Raw genomic sequence first — 23047 nt, forward strand, 5'->3', positions numbered from 1 at the left:
GGACCACATGCCCAGCTCAGGCTTAAGCAGCTCTGGGTTTATATCTCTGCTTCTATTTCTATGTCTTCTTCTGTTTCCTTGAACCCCAGTCGGCCTCAGCAGATGGCCGCTCACACTGAGCCTGGTTCTGCTGGAGGTTTCTTCCTGTTCAAAGGGAGTTTTTCCTCTCCACTGTCGCTACAAGCATGCTTAGTGTGAGGGATTGCTGAAGAGTCAATGATTCGATGCAATCAGCTGGTTTTCCTTAGATAGAAAACTTTGAATCAATCTGACTGGATGATCTGGTGAACTGGAAAGTGACCTGGGATGAGATGTCCTGTGAAATGGCGCTATAGAAATAAACTGAATTTAATTTAATTGAACTTGTTTGTTTTTTTCATTTCTCTGTGTTTTACTGTGTTCTCTGTGTTACTCCTGGTCTCTTACTGTGAGATTTCCTCTCATCCATGGATTTAATGTTTTATGTGTCAGAAAACTAAAACCAGACAGAAACTCTGATGCTTTTACTCCTAAAACACCACAGGGCTGCTTTTCTGCTTTGATTAGATCCTTATTCTGTTTCCACAGCTGACCAAAGCTTCATTGGATGACTGTGGTGCTGGTGTTTATTTATCTCTCTGCTCCAGTTAGAAAGCAGGGAATTTATTAGCTGCAGCTGCATTTAGACCAACCTACTCTTCCATCTAGGATCAGTGAACTTCCTCTTTATTTAATTTCCACGCAGACTCTGACATGTTAGCTCCTGATTGTCTTTCGAAAAAATAAATCCAGAGGTTTGAGTCTCCTGGTTTCTGTTGGTCATCAATAACAACTTTCTAGTGAAAGAGTTGCTCAGTTTTTAGGACTGGAAAGAATTCAGCTTAGTACTTGGATAAATACTCATATGTTTCTGAAAATAGTGACGGGATTAAACTGATTGAGTCAAGGGTCACAGTAACAGTATTATAAGGCCTCCATATACAGGGATCAGTGATAACCAATGATCCAGGGGTTGGTAATCAAGTCCTCCTTTTTAAGATCCCTAAAAAGGTTTTTTCCTTTTTGGACTCATAAAGCATGTTCAGTCAATAACAGTTACTTTTCCTTTACTTTTTTAAATTTACCAATTTATTCAATTGACCAGTTTAATAATACATCCGAAAATATCTTAATATTTTAGTATAAAACTGTGACTAAATCAATTCTGCATTTTCCATCAGAGCACTGTGACTGATGTTGTTGGAGTTAAAAAAAAACATTTAGGATTAAATGCAGAGGTAAATTTCTCCGATCTAAAATCAATAAAGTTAATTTATTAAGAGTTTTCTCTTGACATAATGTTACAATCTGTCAGGTTCCAGTTCTTAGATATTTCCTTCAGTGTTTATTTTGTTTTGTTCATATTCTTAGTTAATCCTCTCAGATTAGATCCTGTGTTTCTCCTTGGTTTAATTAGTGGCTCTCCTCACCTGTTTGCATGCATATTGTCTGCACAGGCTTTAGGCTCCCACCATCCAGCAGTCATTCCTGGTTCTCAGCTTGTTCCGTCTCATTCAGTTCATTCCCTCATGTTCTGCCTTGTAATCTGCTGCTTTGTGTCTCAGCCTCCTCCCCTCCATAATCCTAATTTCTCTAAGGTCCTTTAACAAACTACCAGAGCTCTTAAGGTGTAAAGACACCTGAGGTATTATTAGTAAGCACAGCATTAGCATGTCGCTCCTTCCTAGTTTTTTGCACTTTAAATTCACCACAACAAAAACACAAGGAAGACAGGTAAAGGTCCTTTATGCAGGTTTGTCCAGAGGCCTGATCTGTCCACCGATGCTCTGGAGGAGCAGCTGTGAGAAGATGGCCGACGCTGCAGATGCTAGATGTGACCTGCGGAACCTGCTGTTTCTACCGATAATAAACTGTGTTTCACATTTCTACAGGGACAGGAACCCAGAGCTGCTATTCCCTCCATTTAGATCATTTTGGGCCGTGGTTACTTCCTGGATCTGTTACCCACTGCCTTCATTCCTGTTTGGTTTTCAGACTCTAGGTTCTTCCCTGTTTTCTGTTTTGGTTGGATTCTGGTTCCAGTGTTTGTCTCTCTTGGTTCAGGAAGTTTCTGCTGGTTTCTGCTTGTTCTGTGTCCATCAGTCATCAGTCTGTTCCCTTCAGCTGGTTATTCTACCAGATTCACTTTTGTTATGTGTAGTATCCAGGACGAGGTAGGCAAAGAACTTTTAACAGCTTTATTTAAGAACTCGTTCGGCAAACAGTAACATCAGATCTTCTCTTCTTCTCTATTACTTCTTCTACCCCTCCTTTTATTCTCTACTCGTACACCACCTAGTGGTAGACACAACATTCCCCCCTTACTTGAAAAGCTTGCATGTACCCGTGTAGCATAACACTAAACATTAACCTCATTTAACAGTTTTTATGTAGTAGGTATAACTTTAGCTGAAATCAAAGTAGGTGGTTACTTAACTAAGCAACAAAACCAATCAAATATATTAGGCAACCCTGTACTTTAACATTTGGAGTTACTAAGAAACAGAATTACCAATGTAACCATTGAAAAATAAAATCCAAGTATTTGAACATTTTATACCATGAGAATTAGTCCACCTGTACCCAAAACATGTAACACACTCATTTATGTATCCATTTAGTTTTTTTTTAGCCTGTTTGAAAGTCCTTGAGCCATACTGGTTGAGCAGCAGTTCTAACACTTTTCCTTTGAACCAATAGGTCACTTTCCTCTGGTTCTGTTGTTTTACATGGAATACCTGCAGAGTATCGTGAAAGTCTGGCAGCATTCCACCTTTTATTGTCACTGAGTACATACGTACTTTCTCCAATCTGCTTTTCAATACACAGCGGTGGAGTAAATCTAGATGAGCCTTTGCGAACATGATGGGGTCTTTTTACCCTCACCATATCTCCAGGTTTGAATGTTGGTGTCTTGGCTCCACGGCGCTTGTCAGTGTATTGTTTAGACTTTTCTTGTTTCTGTTTAACTGTTTCTCGTACTGTAGTGCCAATCCTGCTTTTTTCTGAATCTGGAAAGACATTCACTTTTGTTTTCATCCTCCTGTTGTGCAGTAGTTCTGATGGAGATACTCCAGTTGTGTTATGTGGTGTTGCTCTGTAGTTCTGTGAGAAATCAGTCACTGTGGTTTTCCAGTCTTTCTGCATGTGTTCCGCGGTTAGTATTGTCTCCTTAAGAACTCTGTTCCATCTTTCAACAGCACCATTGCACTGTGGATGGTACACACTTGTACGAAGATGAGATATTCCCCTCTCTTTGAGAAAATCTGCAAAAGAGCTGGAAAGAAACTGTGGCCCATTATCAGTGACTATGTAATCAGGGTTCCCCTCTCTGCTGAAAATAGAGCGCAGGAATGTGATAACAACATCAGTCGTTACAGCATGAGCAAATGCTACTTCTGGCCATTTACTGTAATAGTCCACTAATGTTATAGCGAATCTACATGAAGAAGCAGCAGTTTCGAAGGGACCCACAATGTCCAGAGCAACTTTCTCCCATGGTCTGTTCGGCAGTTCAATAGGTTGTAGAGGAGCAGGAGCAGTCTGAGCAGATTTGTCGTTCATTTGGCACGTCGTACATGTAGAAATAACTGACTGAACCATCTTGTCCATCTGGGGCCACCAGTAGAGATCACGAAGTCTTTGTTTTGTGCGTACAACGCCTTGATGTGTTTCATGTGCCAGGTGAATGACAGTAGCACGTAAAGAAACAGGAACAACGTATCGATGTTCACCTCTCATGACCAGATCCTGAGATGCAGAAAGCTCATTCCTGATGTGGAAGTATGGCATTAAGACAGGGTCCACATCCTTCTTGCATTTTGGCCAGCCTTTCTCTATCTGTCCACGGAGAAGTGTGAGTTCAGGGCATTGAGAGGAAGCAGAAGTGAACTCAGCAACAGACAGAGCTGACACCACGGCTGCAACCATGTCAGGTTCATCAATAAGGGTGGAGTCCATAGGAAGTGGTAGCCGTGACAAACAGTCTGCAGCCTGATTTTGTGATCCAGGCCTGTACTCCATATCATAGGTGAAGCACAGCAAACGCACAGACCAGCGTGCGACCCTCATTCCAGCACGCCCAATGCCTTTAGTAGCAAGTAGTGTCGTCAGTGCTTGATGATCAGTCCTTAGCGTGAAACGTCGGCCCCAGAGATAAGACCTCCACTTTTCCACGGCCCACACACAAGCAAGAGCCTCCTTTTCAACTGTGGAGTATTTCCGTTCTGCAGAGCTCAGCGTACGAGATGCAAATGCTACAGTTCGTTCAACATCATCTGGGTGTATTTGGGTCAACACACCACCCAGGCCATAATCTGAAGCGTCTGTGGTGACAATGGTTGGGAGGGATGGGTCAAAAAGAGCCAGAACCGGACTGTTCAGTAAAAGATCCTTTAAGTCCCTAAAGCTTTGATCAGCCCTTTCAGTCCATACGAAACCAGAGTCAGCAGTTTCTCTTAGCACAGCCCGCATTGGTTCCACTAATGTGGCAAAATTAGGGAGAAACTTGCTGTACCAGGAGATCAAACCAAGGAAGGAGCGCAGAGACTGTAGGTCATGCGGTGGTGGTGCATCACGTACAGCTGCACTATGAGCTGGATCAGGAAGGATGCCATCTTTGGAAATGATGTGACCAAGAAACTTGAGGCTGGACTGTCTAAATGCACATTTTTGCACGTTAAGTGTTAGGCCTGCCTCCATAAGACGCTGGAGCACAGCATGCAGTCGTTTGTCATGTTCTTGTAAGGAAGATCCAGAAACAATTACATCATCCAAGTAATTGTGCACACCAGGCAGTCCTTTAAGCACAGTTTCCATCATTTTTTGGAATGCAGATGGAGCAGAGGCCAACCCGTAGGGAACACGACAGTAACGGAAAAGCCCCTTGTGCGTAATAAAAGCTGTGAGATCCCTACTGTTCTCATGTAGCAGGAGCTGATGGTATGCAGATGCCAGGTCTATGGTGGAGAAAAAACTGGCACCCCTGAGCTCACTTAAAAGCTCATCCATGTGGGGCAAAGGGTGACTGTCAGCAACTATAGCTTTATTAGGTTCCCTTAAGTCAACGCACAATCTTGGTCTGCCCTCTTTCCTCGTTGTGACCACAATAGGTGAAATCCAGGGGGAAGCATCAATGCGTTCGATAATTCCTTCCTTTAACAGCAAATCTAGTTCCTCCGACACTGCGTCTCGTACTGCAAATGGAAGGCGGCGAAGTTTTTGCCGAACTGGAACTGCATCCTCACGTACTTTAACTTTGTGCACAAACCCGGCAACACAGCCAATAGAAGCAGAGTTCGTTTTTGTCAGTAACACAGGTGCAGCAGAAGAAGCATGTTCAGGGGTTGGAGCATGGATTGAATCGGAGCTAAATGTCCATTTTAGTGCTTTTATCAGATCCATTCCGAGTAATGCAGATCCGCCTTTAACTACATACAAAGAAGCAGGAGCAGCGTTGTCATGAAGGGTAACTGTTGCTTCCAAACATCCTATTACAGGAATATCCTCTTTCAAGTAAGTAACTAATTTCACCTGAGGTGCGGTGAGAGTACACTCAAAAAAATGTCTGTTGTACAGAGTCTCTGGTATGATAGAAACTGAGGATCCCGTATCAATCAGTAATTCACAATCAGCTGACTCGCCAGACGCAGCTTTAATGTTCACATTGCAAAACAGTCTATCAGTAGTGTTAACTTCATTTGCAGTTAACATGAGCACAACCACTTCAGGAATTACTTCCCCAACTTGTTTAGCTGAGCGGCAAACTTTAGAAAAGTGTCCAGTCTTACCACAGCTGTTGCATTTTGCCGCGGCTGCAGGACAGTTTCTTGCATTCGCCAGGTGATTTGTAGATCCACAGCGATAACAGGTGCACGCTGTTTGCCGCGCGGGGCGCGTGTGGTTATTTTTAGAAGCAGCTTGGCGGTTTTTTTCCTTGCGTTGAGTAGGTCCGCGCTGGGCAACGGTGTGAACAGCTGTAGCTCAACTGAGGAGTTTGGACGACTGAAGAGCGTGTTCCACTTGACATGCCAGCGTGACAGCGCTGTCCAGCGTTAAAGAGCCTTCCAGTAAAAGCCTGTTTCTCACCTCCGGTGCATACGCCTTCTCAATCAGCTGATCCCGCAGCATCTCGTCCTCCATGGTTCCATAAGCACATGGGATAGCCAACTCACGTAAAGCAGCCACGTATTGAGGCACAGTCTCATCCGCCCTCTGCATTCTCTGTCGGAATTGGTGTCTCGCCACGACAACGTTCACCTTCGGTGTAAACTGTAGTTCCAACGCCGTCATAGCGTCATTATATGAAGTGCCGGCATTAGGCAAGGTGTAAAATAAACGTTGTCCTTCAAAGCCAAGTGCATGAATTAGCAGAGCACGACATCTAGCATCGGACCAGGAATTGCCAGTAGCATGAATAGCCGTTAAGTAGTTCTCAAACATTTTCCGCCACATGGAAAACGGGACCGCAGGTTCTCCACTGCAGGGTAGGAACGGCGCAGGCATGGGTACAGACGTCATCGTCGCCAATTGTTATGTGTAGTATCCAGGACGAGGTAGGCAAAGAACTTTTAACAGCTTTATTTAAGAACTCGTTCGGCAAACAGTAACATCAGATCTTCTCTTCTTCTCTATCACTTCTTCTACCCCTCCTTTTATTCTCTACTCGTACACCACCTAGTGGTAGACACAACAACTTTCTTCCTTTCATCATTGTTTTCCTGTTGCATTTCCTCCCATTTTGAACGGTTTTGAGTTCTTTTTAGTAATAAAATCTCTTTTTGACATCCCAACCCGTCACTAATTTGGGTTCCTTTGTGTCCTCAGAACCTGATGCTGTGTGCAATTATTTTCCTCACCGTGACCTAAGTATGAAGTTTCCTTCTAAGTAATATGAACCTGTGGAAGAATTCCTCTATGAACTGTAGTTCAGACAAACTCTTTCAGATGTAAATTTCCAAATATTTCATTAGTTAAATCGCTGCTACATGCCTTTTTTTTACTTCCATCTAAGTCCTTTCTGAAACTTTACATTGTGAATCTGTCTCAGTCAGCATACTAAGGTAGAATTTATCCAGGAGGTTAATGCTGATTACAGCAGCTTCATTAAAGACTGCTGTCATCAGACTGATCAGAGGCCATTGTTGTTGGCAGAGAAAAACCATCTAGAATTCATTCTTATCAGAGGTTTCTATGTTTAATGAGTCTCACCTAAACTCACCTTCATTTCCCGAACAGACTTGTGGATTTCTTCCACTTTCCTTTCTCTCTCAGAGATGAGCTCCTTTAACTCCACCTCATGGATCCCCAGCTGTGACTGCAGATAAACAGGATAAATCAAATCAAAAAGTTTGATCAGTAATAACAGCATCAGCCAGACAGACTGCAAACTGAGATTTTACAATTTGAACTCATATAGAGTGAACCTGGGACAGTTTCACGAAAAAGGTTTACAGAAAACTCTAAGCTTTCTAAACCTGAAAACAAGGAAACTCTGAGTTTTCTGTTTCCCAAGAGCTAAGCTGGTCATCTGAGGGTTTTCTTTAGTAAACTCAAAGTGTCCTCTGTCTCTGCTCTCCTTACAGCCATAATTCATTAGGTTAGTTAGACACATTAGGATTTAAAAACAGACATTGCATGTCCGTTTGACAAGGGTCTTATTAAAGAATGTGTTAGGAATCCAGTTTGTGTGGGTTGTACTTTTGTTTGTCTTCCCTCCACCACCAGGTGGCGCCTGGTTCTCGTTGGCCTTCTCGCACACCTGTGGAGGGTTACCTCATTACCGGAGGACTCTTAAGCTGCTGACTGCCACTACCTCGACACCAGAGTGTTTGCCAGTTTTGGGTACTCTAGCCATGCTGAGTTTTGTCACCTGAGTCTTAATCTTGTTGTTTTTGTCTTTGCCTCTCGGCAGGAAGTTATCCTGCTAACTAGATGTTTTGGACCTTCTCCCCCCTGGAAGGATCGTCTGACCACCAAATTGAGCTGGAATTCAAGTTTGTGGTTTGGATCTACTTTTCCCCAAGGATTGTTTTGCCGTCTCTCTGAGCAGGGGATTCATCTCCACAAGAAAGCGTTCAAGTACCACAGGAAAGCTCCAGCTCCACTGTTCCTCAAGGAAACACCTCAACCTGGTTAAACCCTGTCCGCCCTCCAACAAACAAGTCTATTACTGGGACAACCCACACCGACTGGATTCAACGAAACACACCTTTTTCTGGAAACGGGAGTCCTGTTGCCTTTATTCCCTTCTTCAAATCAAAGACACAAATTTCCGACTGTCCCTGAACTAACCGCAGAATCTTCCCCTTCACTTTTCAGTCCCGTTTCACAGTGTTCAGAGCAGCACTGGAATCTTCTCTACCTACTCACAATAAAACCTGTTAAACTTTCCCCTGGTCTCTCTGTTTGGTCTTCTGGATGTGGGTCAGATCTTTGGATAAATCATGACAGAATGATCGGCATTTTTTCACAGAGAATTAAATATTTAGAGGGAGAGGAAGCTACAACCCAGTGACAGGATGTGAGATTATTTGTTTTTGGTTTGTTTTATATGAGTGAGATGCAGATCTTTTTTTTTTTTTTTTTGGTTATATTTACAGTACATGAAGAACTACTGATATTATTTTCAGATTACACGTTAATAGAGTCTTTCATTCCACGGGGGGAAAGGAACTACCTTAGGGTTAGGATTAGGATTCACTCTATGATAACAACCTAGCGAGCCTACTGGCACAATCTGAAGCCATTCTATGGGTTATCATCCCAATAAATGGCCGCTAATCACAGCCATTTATTGGGATGATAACCCATGATGATAACATCCGAAGCACGACTGCAAACAGCCATTTAGTATTTACCGTGTAAAAGAAGACTGAATCAACATGAGGAGGAACCCATGAGATGATGCACAGGTTCTATATATTAGAACAACATTTTTATTCTTCATCTTCACCTGCTAAATAGATACATTGATCTACTACCATTCAAGAAATAACCCCATAATATTTTCACAGCATCAACCCCTATGGAAAGCCATTTTAATATGTACTAGTTTTACTGAATATGTATTAAGTATTACTTTTTTCTTTATCTAAATGCCCATTTTAAGCAATATGTCATCCTCCACATCTAGAAAAAACATTCTGGATGTCTAGAAATTAATTTCAGATCTCCGTATTCCTAATATTACTGGTCAGGATTTGTATCATTTTAACTGTGCAAAAATGTATTTGAGAAATCATAAATATATATTCATTCAAGCTGATAAATGTCAGAATGGCCACTTAAAATGTGTAAACATTTCTAGATTTAAAAATCTTCGCTCTTACCAGTATAATTTTGTCTTCTTTCTAAAATTTTACAAAGAATCTTATTTTAGTGATCTATAAATGGAACAACAGAGAGGAGAGTGCTTTTAATCAATGTAAAAATGACAAATGTAGTAAACGATAAACGTAGCTCCCTTCATATAAACGTACGCATTAACTCAAGAAACAATTTTATCCTTCTGAATCTTCCTCTCCTTTGTAGCTGTAGCACTATTTATCTGTCCTTTAAGCACATTCTGCCTTTTTTTTGGTAATTTCTGCATTCAAATTTCTAGTTCCAGTGGGGTGAAACAGGCACTTCCTGTTGCCTGTTGTCATGGTGACTTGTCAAATCGGAGCTCCACTGATAGTGGCTTTTCATACTTGTTGCACATAGGTTTAACTGTGAGTGGACCAAGTTAAAATTGATTGAACTAATTGATAGCAGCCGTTATGAAACCTAAAACACAGAGTTCCTGATTTTAGGCTAGATTAATTTAGAGTTGAGGATCTGAATTTGTCAAAAATGCTGTGTGAAAAATATGTGATGCTGCCGCAGGGACGTGACACTATGGAACATCTCAGCCTGTTTTATTTGATGAGAAGTTTAAACCCCCACCTTCTTAATGTTCCACTCTCTCTGAGCAGGGATGACGCTGTGTCCTCGGTGTTCTCCTGTCTCTGCACACACACTGCACACACACACGTTGTCCGTACGGCAGAACATGTCCAGGCCTCTCAGGTGGACGGGACACAGCGGCATGTTGGAGGGGAAGTCAGAGAAGGAGCCCCCACTGTAGCTGCATTAAAGATGAAGGCATTAATTTAGTAAACATGAGCCACAAATCCTTTAGAGATAAAACAATAGATAAAACAATAGATGTTTATTTTCCTGTTTTTGGTAAATGGTATCATTGCTGAGTTCACTAAAAGGTCAGAGAAGTTACACTTAAAGTCATTTAAATAGCATCCTCCAAAGTATTCATGACCGCGGCTGGGATCTCAGTAAGTGAAACAGGACTAAACACTGAAAAATAGACCAAACTCCAACATCAGTATATCTCTCCAGGATGGAGTCACAGCCAAACAGGTTCAGACCAGATGAAGCTACTATGAGAAAAAGCAGAGAGAGCAGAATGTTTCCTGTTTAGCTGTGACTCCATCCTGGAGAGAAATATCAGCTGTGCTGCTGCCATCAACACCTTTGTTTATAGATGTTGGAGCTTGGCCTGTTTTTCAGTGTAGTCCTGTTTCTCTGACTGTGACTAACTGGATGTGCTCTCTTCATCCTCTGACATGGGAGCTGGCTCAGAGCTCGTCTGCCTGGCTGTGTGTTTCCTGGACGGGGCCGCCTGTGGAGCTGGTTGACAGTTGCCTTTTGTATCTATGCTTCTTTTTCTATGTCTGCTTCTGTCTCCTTGAACCCCAGTCGGCCTCAGCAGATGGCCGCTCACACTGAGCCTGGTTCTGCTGGAGGTTTCTTCCTGTTCAGCTCCAAAAGTTATGAAAACCAGATCTAATTAGAGGCTGTGACGTATGGCAGGTCTAGTTTTTAATGAATGGAAGATAGTCATTTTCATTTTATAGAATCTGGCATTATGCCAATACAGCCGCATACAGTGTAATTGCCGCTCAGACTGAGCCTGGTTCTGCTGGAGGTTTCTTCCTGTTCAAAGGGAGTTTTTCCTCTCCACTGTCGGTGCAAGCATGCTTAGTGTGAGGGATTGCTGAAGAGTCAATGAGTCGATGCAATCAACTGGTTTTCCTTAGATAGAAAACTTTTAATCAACCTGACTGGATGATCTGGTGAACTGGAAAGTGCATTGAGATGACATGTGTTTTGAATTGGTGCTATAGGAATAAACTCAATTGAATTGAACGTTAGAGATTGAACTAACAGAGTCTGCAGAGTGGGAGAATAGAGACAGAATGGAGCAGATCTGATGAAAAAGGGGTGCCTATGTCCTCCAGCAGTCTAAGCCTATAGCAGCATAACTATAGAGATAGCTCACAGATGAGCTCACGGACTAAAACTGGTAGTTGGTTCCCCAGGAGAGAAAACTGATAAGTAAAAGATCTGCCTCCCATTCTACTTTTAGAAATTCTAGGAACCATACCCAGGATGGTTACACAGGGAGAAATAAAAGGTAAAGTTAGTTGTAGTAAAAGTTCAACTGTTGCCTAATGTGACAGAGGAAACCACGAGACATCAGTCTGTCATCAAAACATGGCCTTTACATAACTGTAAAGAGATTGGTCTGGATAACCTGAACCACTCCTCCACAGGAGAGGAGCCTGATAACTAAAAGATCTGCCTCCCATTCTACTTTTAGAAATTCTAGGAACCACTAGTAAACCTGCAGATTGAGAGCGAAGTGCTCTGTTAGGAACATAAGGAACAATCAGATCTCTGATATCAGATGGAGCTTGGCCATTTAAGGCTTTATATGTGAGAAGGAGGATTTTAAATTCTATTCTGGATTTAACAGGAAGCCAATGAAGAGAAGCCAGGATAGGAGAGATATGATCTCTCTTTTTCATTTTCATCAGAACTCTGGCTGCAGCATTTTGGATCAGCTGAAGGCTTTTAACTACAGTTTGTGGACTTCCTGATAGTAAAGAATTACAATAGTCCAGCCTTGAAGTAACAAATGCATGGACTAGTTTCTCAGCATCACCCCTGGACAGGATATTTCTAATTTTTGCAATGTTCCTCAGATGAAAGAAGGAAATTCTAGAAACCTCTTTGATGTGGGATTTAAATGACAGGTCCTGATCAAAAATAACACCAAGATTTTTTACTTTATTATCTGAAATCAGTTTAATCCCATCCAAATGAAGTGACTGGCTAATCAGCTTCTTTTTCAGAGACTCTGGTCCAAAGACTATAACTTCTGTTTTGTCTGCATTCAGAAGCAGAAAGTTAAGAGTCATCCAGGTTTTTATGTCTTCAGACATGCCTGTAATCTATGTAATGGGTTAGCTTCATCTGGATTTATAGACAGATATAGCTGGGTATCATCAGCATAACAGTGGAAATTAATCCCATGCTGTCTAATAACTCTACCGATTGGGAGCATGTATAAAGTAAAGAGAATTGGTCCTAGCACTGATCCCTGTGGTACTCCACAGGTAACACAGTTGTTACTTTGTCATTAAGTTTAGATAAGAAAAGAAGATTGGATATAGGTCTATAGTGGACCAAGTTATCTGGGTTCTAGAGACTGTTTATGAGTAAAGTTTTATTACAGTTAATTTAAAAACATTTGGTGCATATGTAATGGCCCATTTTATTGTCCAACAATGGGTAAATTTGTTCTCTGAATTTTGACCCATCCCCGTGGGGAGCAATGGGCCGCCATCGTGTTTTGCCTGGGGAGCAATCAGGGGTTAAAGGTTTTGCTCTTTGAGTGGAGGCTGTGGGGATCAAACAGATATTTGCAACCTTCTCAGAGTGCAAGGGCACCTTGTCAGTATTCAACACCAAATCAGATACGAACTCTGAAAACGTGTCTAAAAATTCAGAGTAAGGACCTGGTGGTTAAAGAAAGAAGAGGTTTTGTTGCTTTCAATTTGGATGAGGGAAACTAAGGGTTAAATGTTGAAAAGGGTTGTAACTATTAACTGCCTTAGTCAGTAAGACCAACTGAAAGATTGTCTAGAATTTCTGGGTATGTAAAAACCCTCTTGCTGCAGCCAAGTTTCTTTAAGGCAACATAAATCAATATGAATATCAAAAATCTAGTCATAAACTGCCTTTTTGAAGAGGGAGATCTTATGATAAATAAACAGCATTTAGTAGTTTTATATTTCCCCCCATTTGGAGTTATTTTTATTTTTGTTAGATTGATCTAGTCCTTTAGGATTCTTTTCTAATTTATTTGATTTTAGTTGTTGGCAATACACTGTGTACATGAAGTGGGAAGCAGTAAAAAAGCTGCAGAGGTGTGTTAAACTATGACTGCTTCCTGGTCTGGTCTGCACCCTGAGTAGTCAGGGTTTTGGAGGACTAATGCATTTGGTCAGATTCCTCCAAAGAAGAGATGCACCATCCATAGTGGGGTGGATGGTGTCTAGGTGCTGTTTTCAGCATCTGGTACTCGGACCTGTAGGACTCCATGTAAGAAGTGTGGATGCCTACCTGAGAGGAGGGGAGTAAGGAGGCGGTGGGTCATGGCTGTCCTGTGTCTGGGAGGCCTGTAAAGGCTGAGGGAAGCGCTGATGGGGCGTCCCAGGAGATGTCAACCCCTGAAAACGGGCCACCATTTCCGCAAGCAGGACCTCTGGCATCTCCCCTGGTCTTACTGGTGGAGACATGGCTGGATGTTGGCCAGCCAAGCTGGGATGTTCCCCTCCGCCGGTCATCTGCTTGAAGTGTTCTGTGATTTCCTTTAAGGTTCGGTTAATGTGGAGCTCTGGCCGCTTGTTGAAGGAGTCTTTGCACATCGGGCACTGGTAAGTCTTGGCGCCACGCCCTCTTCCTCCACTGTTCCAGTAGGACGTCAGGCAGGACTGGCAGAAACTGTGTCCACATGGTGTTGAGACTGGATTGGTGAATATTTCCAGACAAATGGAGCAGGTGAACTGGTCTTCAGAGAGAAAGGCAGTGGGCAGAGACATGGTCCTCAGGGTCTAGCTGTGTGACAAACAAAGCAGCAGAAATGAGACAAACACTCCTTCACTGTTTAAAGGCTGCAGTGATGAAAATTAATCCAGTGAAGGTTTAGAGATAATTAAAACGCTTCCTTGTAATATCTGAACCATTCTTTTATCTATTATACCTTTTTGTCTAAACTTAATGTTTCAGATTTTCACTGAAAAATATCCCCAGTCCCTCTGCCTCCCAGTCACACCCACACCTGAGCTCCTGCTGCACCAGCAGAGACTGGATTCTGTCCATCTAAAAGTAAACCTGTGTGTTTGTGAAAACACTCCCCCCTCCAACAGGAACTGACATTCTAACCAGTAAGACCAGCTGCTCTACAGGTAGCACCAGTTGGAAGCACAGCTAAGGCTTCAGGTATGAAGCTCACAGACTGATCTGGGATCAAAACTAAGATGTTCTTTGTTTTCCTTTATTCCTCTAACATGATTCAGCACTTTGAGCCAAAGACATGCGGTGGATAGACAGACATTTCCCTCACTGCAAAAACACTTCAGAGCTGATGGTTGAAGGAGTTAAAAACGCTTTTCTTCTGAAGGCTCTAACTCCGACCGTGTTTCAAATTGTCCCTGAGACCACCCTTGAAAATCCATCTACCTCCTGATGTCCACCTGCAGCCGTGACTCCAACTAATAAAAAGTGTCGACATGAAGGCCCTCAGCTGCTATGAGCTACAGAAAACCATTTTCACAGTAAAATGCAGGATGTTCAGTCAGAGTAGGGTGTTCAGTCAGAGCAGGGTGTTCGATCAGAGCAGGGTGTTCAATCACAGCAGGGTGTTCAATCAGAGCGGGGCGTTCAGTCAGAGCAGGGTGTTCAATCAGAGCGGGGTGTTCAATCAGAGCAGGGCGTTCAGTCAGAGCAGGGTGTTCAGTCAGAGCGGGGCGTTCAGTCAGAGCAGGGTGTTCAATCAGAGCAGGGTGTTCAATCAGAGCAGGGCGTTCAGTCAGAGCAGGGTGTTCAATCAGAGCGGGGTGTTCAGTCAGAGCAGGGTGTTCAATCAGAGCAGGGTGTTCAGTCAGAGCAGGGTGTTCAATCAGAGCGGGGTTTTCAATCAGAGCGGGGTGTTCAATCAGAGCGGGGTGTTCAGTCAGAGCGGGGTGTTCAGTCAGAGCGGGGTGTTCAGCCAGAGCAGGGTGTTCAATCAGAGCGGGGTGTTCAATCAGAGCGGGGTGTTCAGTCAGAGCGGGGTGTTCAATCAGAGCGGGGTGTTCAGTCAGAGCAGGGTGTTCAGTCAGAGCGGGGTGTTCAGTCAGAGCGGGGTGTTCAGCCAGAGCAGGGTGTTCAATCAGAGCGGGGTGTTCAATCAGAGCAGGGTGTTCAATGAGAGCGGGATTCAGTCAGAACAGGGTGTTCAATCAGAGCAGGGTGTTCAGTCAGAGCGGGGTGTTCAATCAGAGCGGGGCGTTCAGTCAGAGCAGGGTGTTCAATCAGAGCGGGGTGTTCAGTCAGAGCGGGGTGTTCAATCAGAGCAGGGTGTTCAGTCAGAGCGGGGCATTCAGTCAGAGCAGGGTGTTCAATCAGAGCTGGGTGTTCAATCAGAGCAGGGTGTTCAGTCAGAGCGGGGCGTTCAGTCAGAGCAGGGTGTTCAATCAGAGCAGGGTGTTCAATCAGAGCAGGGCGTTCAGTCAGAGCAGGGTGTTCAATCAGAGCGGGGTGTTCAATCAGAGCAGGGTGTTCAATCAGAGCAGGGTGTTCAATCAGAGCGGGGTTTTCAATCAGAGCGGGGTGTTCAGTCAGAGCGGGGTGTTCAATCAGAGCGGGGTGTTCAGTCAGAGCAGGGTGTTCAGTCAGAGAAGGGTGTTCAGTCAGAGCAGGGTGTTCAATCAGAGCGGGGTTTTCAATCAGAGCGGGGTGTTCAATCAGAGCGGGGTGTTCAGTCAGAGCGGGGTGTTCAATCAGAGCGGGGTGTTCAATCAGAGGGGGGTGTTCAGTCAGAGCGGGGTGTTCAATCAGAGCGGGGTGTTCAGTCAGAGCAGGGTGTTCAGTCAGAGCGGGGTGTTCAGTCAGAGCGGGGTGTTCAGCCAGAGCAGGGTGTTCAATCAGAGCGGGGTGTTCAATCAGAGCAGGGTGTTCAGTCAGAGCAGGGTGTTCAATCAGAGCAGGGTGTTCAATCAGAGCGGGGTGTTCAGTCAGAGCGGGGTGTTTAGCCAGAGCAGGGTGTTCAATCAGAGCAGGGTGTTCAGTCAGAGCAGGGTGTTCAATCAGAGCAGGATGTTCAATCAGAGAGGGGTGTTCAGTCAGAGGAGGGTGTTCAATCAGAGCAGGGTCTTCAATCAGAGCAGGGTGTTCAGTCAGAGTGGGCTGTTCAGTCAGAGGAGGGTGTTCAATCAGAGCAGGGTGTTCAGTCAGAGCAGGGTGTTCAATCAGAGCAGGATGTTCAATCAGAGCGGGGTGTTCAATCAGAGCAGGGTGTTCAATCAGAGCGGGGTGTTCAATCAGAGCGGGGTGTTCAGTCAGAGCGGGGTGTTCAATCAGAGCGGGGTGTTCAGTCAGAGCAGGGTGTTCAGTCAGAGCGGGGTGTTCAGTCAGAGCGGGGTGTTCAGCCAGAGCAGGGTGTTCAATCAGAGCGGGGTGTTCAATCAGAGCAGGGTGTTCAATCAGAGCGGGATTCAGTCAGAACAGGGTGTTCAATCAGAGCAGGGTGTTCAGTCAGAGCGGGGTGTTCAATCAGAGCGGGGCGTTCAGTCAGAGCAGGGTGTTCAATCAGAGCGGGGTGTTCAGTCAGAGCGGGGTGTTCAATCAGAGCAGGGTGTTCAGTCAGAGCGGGGCATTCAGTCAGAGCAGGGTGTTCAATCAGAGCTGGGTGTTCAATCAGAGCAGGGTGTTCAGTCAGAGCGGGGCGTTCAGTCAGAGCAGGGTGTTCAATCAGAGCAGGGTGTTCAATCAGAGCAGGGCGTTCAGTCAGAGCAGGGTGTTCAATCAGAGCGGGGTGTTCAATCAGAGCAGGGTGTTCAATCAGAGCAGCGTGTTCAATCAGAGCGGGGTTTTCAATCAGAGCGGGGTGTTCAGTCAGAGCGGGGTGTTCAATCAGAGCGGGGTGTTCAGTCAGAGCAGGGTGTTCAGTCAGAGAAGGGTGTTCAGTCAGAGCAGGGTGTTCAATCAGAGCGGGGTTTTCAATCAGAGCGGGGTGTTCAATCAGAGCGGGGTGTTCAGTCAGAGCGGGGTGTTCAATCAGAGCGGGGTGTTCAATCAGAGCGGGGTGTTCAGTCAGAGCGGGGTGTTCAATCAGAGCGGGGTGTTCAGTCAGAGCAGGGTGTTCAGTCAGAGCGGGGTGTTCAGTCAGAGCGGGGTGTTCAGCCAGAGCAGGGTGTTCAATCAGAGCGGGGTGTTCAATCAGAGCGGGGTGTTCAGTCAGAGCGGGGTGTTCAATCAGAGTGGGGTGTTCAGTCAGAGCAGGGTGTTCAGTCAGAGCGGGGTGTTCAGTCAGAGCGGGGTGTTCAGCCAGAGCAGGGTGTTCAATCAGAGCGGGGTGTTCAATCAGAGCAGGGTGTTCAATCAGAGCAGGGTGTTCAATCAGAGCGGGGTGTTCAGTCAGAGCAGGGTGTTCAATCAGAGCAGGGTGTTCAATCAGAGCGGGGTGTTCAGTCAGAGCGGGGTGTTTAGCCAGAGCAGGGTGTTCAATCAGAGCAGGGTGTTCAGTCAGAGCAGGGTGTTCAATCAGAGCAGGATGTTCAATCAGAGAGGGGTGTTCAGTCAGAGGAGGGTGTTCAATCAGAGCAGGGTGTTCAGTCAGAGCAGGGTGTTCAATCAGAGCAGGATGTTCAATCAGAGCGGGGTGTTCAATCAGAGCAGGGTGTTCAATCAGAGCGGGGTGTTCAATCAGAGCGGGGTGTTCAGTCAGAGCGGGGTGTTCAATCAGAGCGGGGTGTTCAGTCAGAGCAGGGTGTTCAGTCAGAGCGGGGTGTTCAGTCAGAGCGGGGTGTTCAGCCAGAGCAGGGTGTTCAATCAGAGCGGGGTGTTCAATCAGAGCAGGGTGTTCAATCAGAGCGGGATTCAGTCAGAACAGGGTGTTCAATCAGAGCAGGGTGTTCAGTCAGAGCGGGGTGTTCAATCAGAGCGGGGCGTTCAGTCAGAGCAGGGTGTTCAATCAGAGCGGGGTGTTCAGTCAGAGCGGGGTGTTCAATCAGAGCAGGGTGTTCAGTCAGAGCGGGGCATTCAGTCAGAGCAGGGTGTTCAATCAGAGCTGGGTGTTCAATCAGAGCAGGGTGTTCAGTCAGAGCGGGGTGTTCAATCAGAGCAGGGTGTTCAATCAGAGCAGGGCGTTCTGTCAGAGCAGGGTGTTCAATCAGAGCGGGGTGTTCAATCAGAGCAGGGTGTTCAATCAGAGCAGGGTGTTCAATCAGAGCGGGGTTTTCAATCAGAGCGGGGTGTTCAGTCAGAGCGGGGTGTTCAATCAGAGCGGGGTGTTCAGTCAGAGCAGGGTGTTCAGTCAGAGAAGGGTGTTCAGTCAGAGCAGGGTGTTCAATCAGAGCGGGGTTTTCAATCAGAGCGGGGTGTTCAATCAGAGCGGGGTGTTCAGTCAGAGCGGGGTGTTCAATCAGAGCGGGGTGTTCAATCAGAGCGGGGTGTTCAGTCAGAGCGGGGTGTTCAATCAGAGCGGGGTGTTCAGTCAGAGCAGGGTGTTCAGTCAGAGCGGGGTGTTCAGTCAGAGCGGGGTGTTCAGCCAGAGCAGGGTGTTCAATCAGAGCGGGGTGTTCAATCAGAGCAGGGTGTTCAGTCAGAGCAGGGTGTTCAATCAGAGCAGGGTGTTCAATCAGAGCGGGGTGTTCAGTCAGAGCGGGGTGTTTAGCCAGAGCAGGGTGTTCAATCAGAGCAGGGTGTTCAGTCAGAGCAGGGTGTTCAATCAGAGCAGGATGTTCAATCAGAGAGGGGTGTTCAGTCAGAGGAGGGTGTTCAATCAGAGCAGGGTCTTCAATCAGAGCAGGGTGTTCAGTCAGAGTGGGCTGTTCAGTCAGAGGAGGGTGTTCAATCAGAGCAGGGTGTTCAGTCAGAGCAGGGTGTTCAATCAGAGCAGGGTGTTCAATCAGAGAGGGGTGTTCAATCAGAGGAGGGTGTTCAATCAGAGCGGGGTGTTCAATCAGAGCAGGGTGTTCAATCAGAGCAGCGTGTTCAATCAGAGCGGGGTTTTCAATCAGAGCGGGGTGTTCAGTCAGAGCGGGGTGTTCAATCAGAGCGGGGTGTTCAGTCAGAGCAGGGTGTTCAGTCAGAGAAGGGTGTTCAGTCAGAGCAGGGTGTTCAATCAGAGCGGGGTTTTCAATCAGAGCGGGGTGTTCAATCAGAGCGGGGTGTTCAGTCAGAGCGGGGTGTTCAATCAGAGCGGGGTGTTCAATCAGAGCGGGGTGTTCAGTCAGAGCGGGGTGTTCAATCAGAGCGGGGTGTTCAGTCAGAGCAGGGTGTTCAGTCAGAGCGGGGTGTTCAGTCAGAGCGGGGTGTTCAGCCAGAGCAGGGTGTTCAATCAGAGCGGGGTGTTCAATCAGAGCGGGGTGTTCAGTCAGAGCGGGGTGTTCAATCAGAGTGGGGTGTTCAGTCAGAGCAGGGTGTTCAGTCAGAGCGGGGTGTTCAGTCAGAGCGGGGTGTTCAGCCAGAGCAGGGTGTTCAATCAGAGCGGGGTGTTCAATCAGAGCAGGGTGTTCAGTCAGAGCAGGGTGTTCAATCAGAGCAGGGTGTTCAATCAGAGCGGGGTGTTCAGTCAGAGCGGGGTGTTTAGCCAGAGCAGGGTGTTCAATCAGAGCAGGGTGTTCAGTCAGAGCAGGGTGTTCAATCAGAGCAGGATGTTCAATCAGAGAGGGGTGTTCAGTCAGAGGAGGGTGTTCAATCAGAGCAGGGTGTTCAGTCAGAGCAGGGTGTTCAATCAGAGCAGGATGTTCAATCAGAGCGGGGTGTTCAATCAGAGCAGGGTGTTCAATCAGAGCGGGGTGTTCAATCAGAGCGGGGTGTTCAGTCAGAGCGGGGTGTTCAATCAGAGCGGGGTGTTCAGTCAGAGCAGGGTGTTCAGTCAGAGCGGGGTGTTCAGTCAGAGCGGGGTGTTCAGCCAGAGCAGGGTGTTCAATCAGAGCGGGGTGTTCAATCAGAGCAGGGTGTTCAATCAGAGCGGGATTCAGTCAGAACAGGGTGTTCAATCAGAGCAGGGTGTTCAGTCAGAGCGGGGTGTTCAATCAGAGCGGGGCGTTCAGTCAGAGCAGGGTGTTCAATCAGAGCGGGGTGTTCAGTCAGAGCGGGGTGTTCAATCAGAGCAGGGTGTTCAGTCAGAGCGGGGCATTCAGTCAGAGCAGGGTGTTCAATCAGAGCTGGGTGTTCAATCAGAGCAGGGTGTTCAGTCAGAGCGGGGTGTTCAATCAGAGCAGGGTGTTCAATCAGAGCAGGGCGTTCTGTCAGAGCAGGGTGTTCAATCAGAGCGGGGTGTTCAATCAGAGCAGGGTGTTCAATCAGAGCAGGGTGTTCAATCAGAGCGGGGTTTTCAATCAGAGCGGGGTGTTCAGTCAGAGCGGGGTGTTCAATCAGAGCGGGGTGTTCAGTCAGAGCAGGGTGTTCAGTCAGAGAAGGGTGTTCAGTCAGAGCAGGGTGTTCAATCAGAGCGGGGTTTTCAATCAGAGCGGGGTGTTCAATCAGAGCGGGGTGTTCAGTCAGAGCGGGGTGTTCAATCAGAGCGGGGTGTTCAATCAGAGCGGGGTGTTCAGTCAGAGCGGGGTGTTCAATCAGAGCGGGGTGTTCAGTCAGAGCAGGGTGTTCAGTCAGAGCGGGGTGTTCAGTCAGAGCGGGGTGTTCAGCCAGAGCAGGGTGTTCAATCAGAGCGGGGTGTTCAATCAGAGCAGGGTGTTCAGTCAGAGCAGGGTGTTCAATCAGAGCAGGGTGTTCAATCAGAGCAGGGTGTTCAGTCAGAGCAGGGTGTTCAATCAGAGCAGGATGTTCAATCAGAGAGGGGTGTTCAGTCAGAGGAGGGTGTTCAATCAGAGCAGGGTCTTCAATCAGAGCAGGGTGTTCAGTCAGAGTGGGCTGTTCAGTCAGAGGAGGGTGTTCAATCAGAGCAGGGTGTTCAGTCAGAGCAGGGTGTTCAATCAGAGCAGGGTGTTCAATCAGAGAGGGGTGTTCAATCAGAGGAGGGTGTTCAATCAGAGCAGGGTGTTCAACTCTGTTGTCAGTCTGTTTTAGGTCTGCTGTGGGTCTGTTTCTGTCTGCTGTCTGTCTGCTGTCAGTCTGCTACCAGTCTGCAGTCAGTCTGCTGTCAGTCCGCTGTCAGTCTGTTGTCTGTCTGCTGTCGGTCTGCTGTCTGTCGGCTGTCAGTCTGTTGTCGGTCTGCTATCAGTCTGCTTTCAGTCTGCTATCAGTCTGCTGTCAGTCTGATATCAGTCCGCTGTCAGTCTGCTGTCAGTCTGCTGTCTGTCGGCTATCAGGCTGCTGTCAGTCTGCTATCGGTCCGCTGTCAGTCTGCTGTCTGTCGGCTATCAGGCTGCTGTCAGTCTGCTATCAGTCCGCTGTCAGTCTGTTGTCAGTCTGTTGTCTGTCTGCTGTCGGTCTGCTGTCTGTCGGCTGTCAGTATGTTGTCGGTCTGCTATCAGTCTGCTGTCAGTCTGCTATCAGTCCGCAGTCAGTCTGTTGTCAGTCTGCTGTCGGTCTGCTGTCTGTCGGCTATCAGGCTGCTGTCAGTCTGCTATCAGTCGGCTGTGAGTCTGCTGTCAGTCAGCTGTCAGTCTGCTGTCAGTCTGTTGTCGGTCTACTGTCAGTCGGCTGTCAGTCTGCTATTAGTCGGCTGTCAGTCTGCAGTCAGTCTGCTGTCAGTCTGCTATCAGTCAGCTGTCAGTCTGCTGTCAGTCTGTTGTCGGTCTACTGTCAGTCGGCTGTCAGTCTGCTATTAGTCGGCTGTCAGTCTGCTATCAGTCGGCTGTCAGTCTGCTATCAGTCAGCTGTCAGTCTGCTGTCAGTCTGTTGTCGGTCTACTGTCAGTCGGCTGTCAGTCTGCTATTAGTTGGCTGTCAATCTGCAGTCAGTCTGCTGTCAGTCTGCTATCAGTCAGCTGTCAGTCTGCAGTCAGTCCGCAGTCAGCCTGCTATCACTCTGCTGTCAGTCTTCTATCAGTCGGCTGTCAGTCTGCTATCAGTCGGCTGTCAGTCTGCTTTCAGTCTGTTGTCGGTCTACTGTCAGTCAGCTGTCAGTCTGCTATCAGTCAGCTGTCAGTCTGCAGTCAGTCTGCTATCACTCTGCTGTGAGTCTGTTGTCGGTCTGCTGTCAGTCTGCTATTAGTCGGCTGTCAGTCTGCAGTCAGTCCGCAGTCAGTCTGCTATCACTCTGCTGTCAGTCTGCAGTCAGTCTGCTGTCAGTCTGCTATCAGTCAGCTGTCAGTCTGCAGTCAGTCCGCAGTCAGTCTGCTATCACTCTGCTGTCAGTCTGTTGTCGGTCTGCTGTCGGTCTTCTGCCAGTCTGCTGTCAGTCTCCTCCCATGTCTAAATGTCAGACGTTTTGCTGCTCTGCTTGTTTTCTGTCACCCTCCTTCACTCTAACAGCTTAATCCGCACAGAGAGGCTCTGAGAAAGTGAATAAAATCTTTTTAATTTCTTACCTTTTCCTCAGGACTTAAAATATAATCTGGAGGAGATTCTTTCTTTGTATGTCCAGACTGTAAATGAAAACTTCACCTTGGTGTCTGCCAGCCTTTATTAGTCCTCCTGTCGTTCTCCTCCAGCACGCCTCTAACCCCTCCCTGCCTACTTTCCCCAGGTGACTGTATCTGACCCAACCTGCTGGACAGGTGCGGCATCTTGCTGCAGGTCCGCCTTTTTCCAAACGCTCTCTTATCTGCCTTCATCATCTGCATGGGAGCAGGTGAAACTCACCGTTCAGAGCAACAGTCATGTGTCGGGGAAGATCAACACAACCTGAACAGACCTCACAGGTTTGATGAGCCCCGGTTTGGACCTGCTGCTGGCCCACAGGCTGCAGAGATTATTAATCCCACTAAAGCCAACTGAACCAGTTCCACTGACAACTTAACAACAACCATCAAATGAAAAAGATGCTATTTAAATTGAACTGAGTTCTAATGTTAAAAGTGTTGTTATCT

The 23047-nt window shown here is 46.6% G+C and overlaps 1 protein-coding gene across 2 annotated transcripts in view; it reads right to left on the reverse strand.

Moving 5' to 3' along the window:
* Positions 1–22700, reverse strand: part of LOC119795070 (E3 ubiquitin-protein ligase TRIM39-like) — a 34588-nt gene extending 11888 nt beyond the window's left edge. Inside the window, exons 1-4 of one of the 2 annotated variants that reach the window (XM_038302910.1) lie at positions 22547–22700; positions 13468–13962; positions 9946–10126; positions 7238–7333 (exon numbers count right to left, since the gene is read on the reverse strand). In XM_038302910.1, coding sequence (XP_038158838.1) covers positions 7238–7333; positions 9946–10126; positions 13468–13946 — 756 coding nt within the window. In that variant the 5' untranslated portion in view covers positions 13947–13962; positions 22547–22700. Of the gene's footprint in view, positions 1–7237; positions 7334–9945; positions 10127–13467; positions 13963–14107; positions 14205–22546 lie in introns of those variants that run through there. The other variant, XM_038302916.1, reaches the window with a different exon arrangement.
* Positions 22701–23047: the final 347 nt, after the last annotated feature.

This window comes from Cyprinodon tularosa, unplaced genomic scaffold (assembly GCF_016077235.1).
Source record: "Cyprinodon tularosa strain WSP-4 unplaced genomic scaffold, ASM1607723v1 ctg1132, whole genome shotgun sequence".
NCBI classification, from domain to species: Eukaryota; Metazoa; Chordata; class Actinopteri; order Cyprinodontiformes; family Cyprinodontidae; genus Cyprinodon; species Cyprinodon tularosa.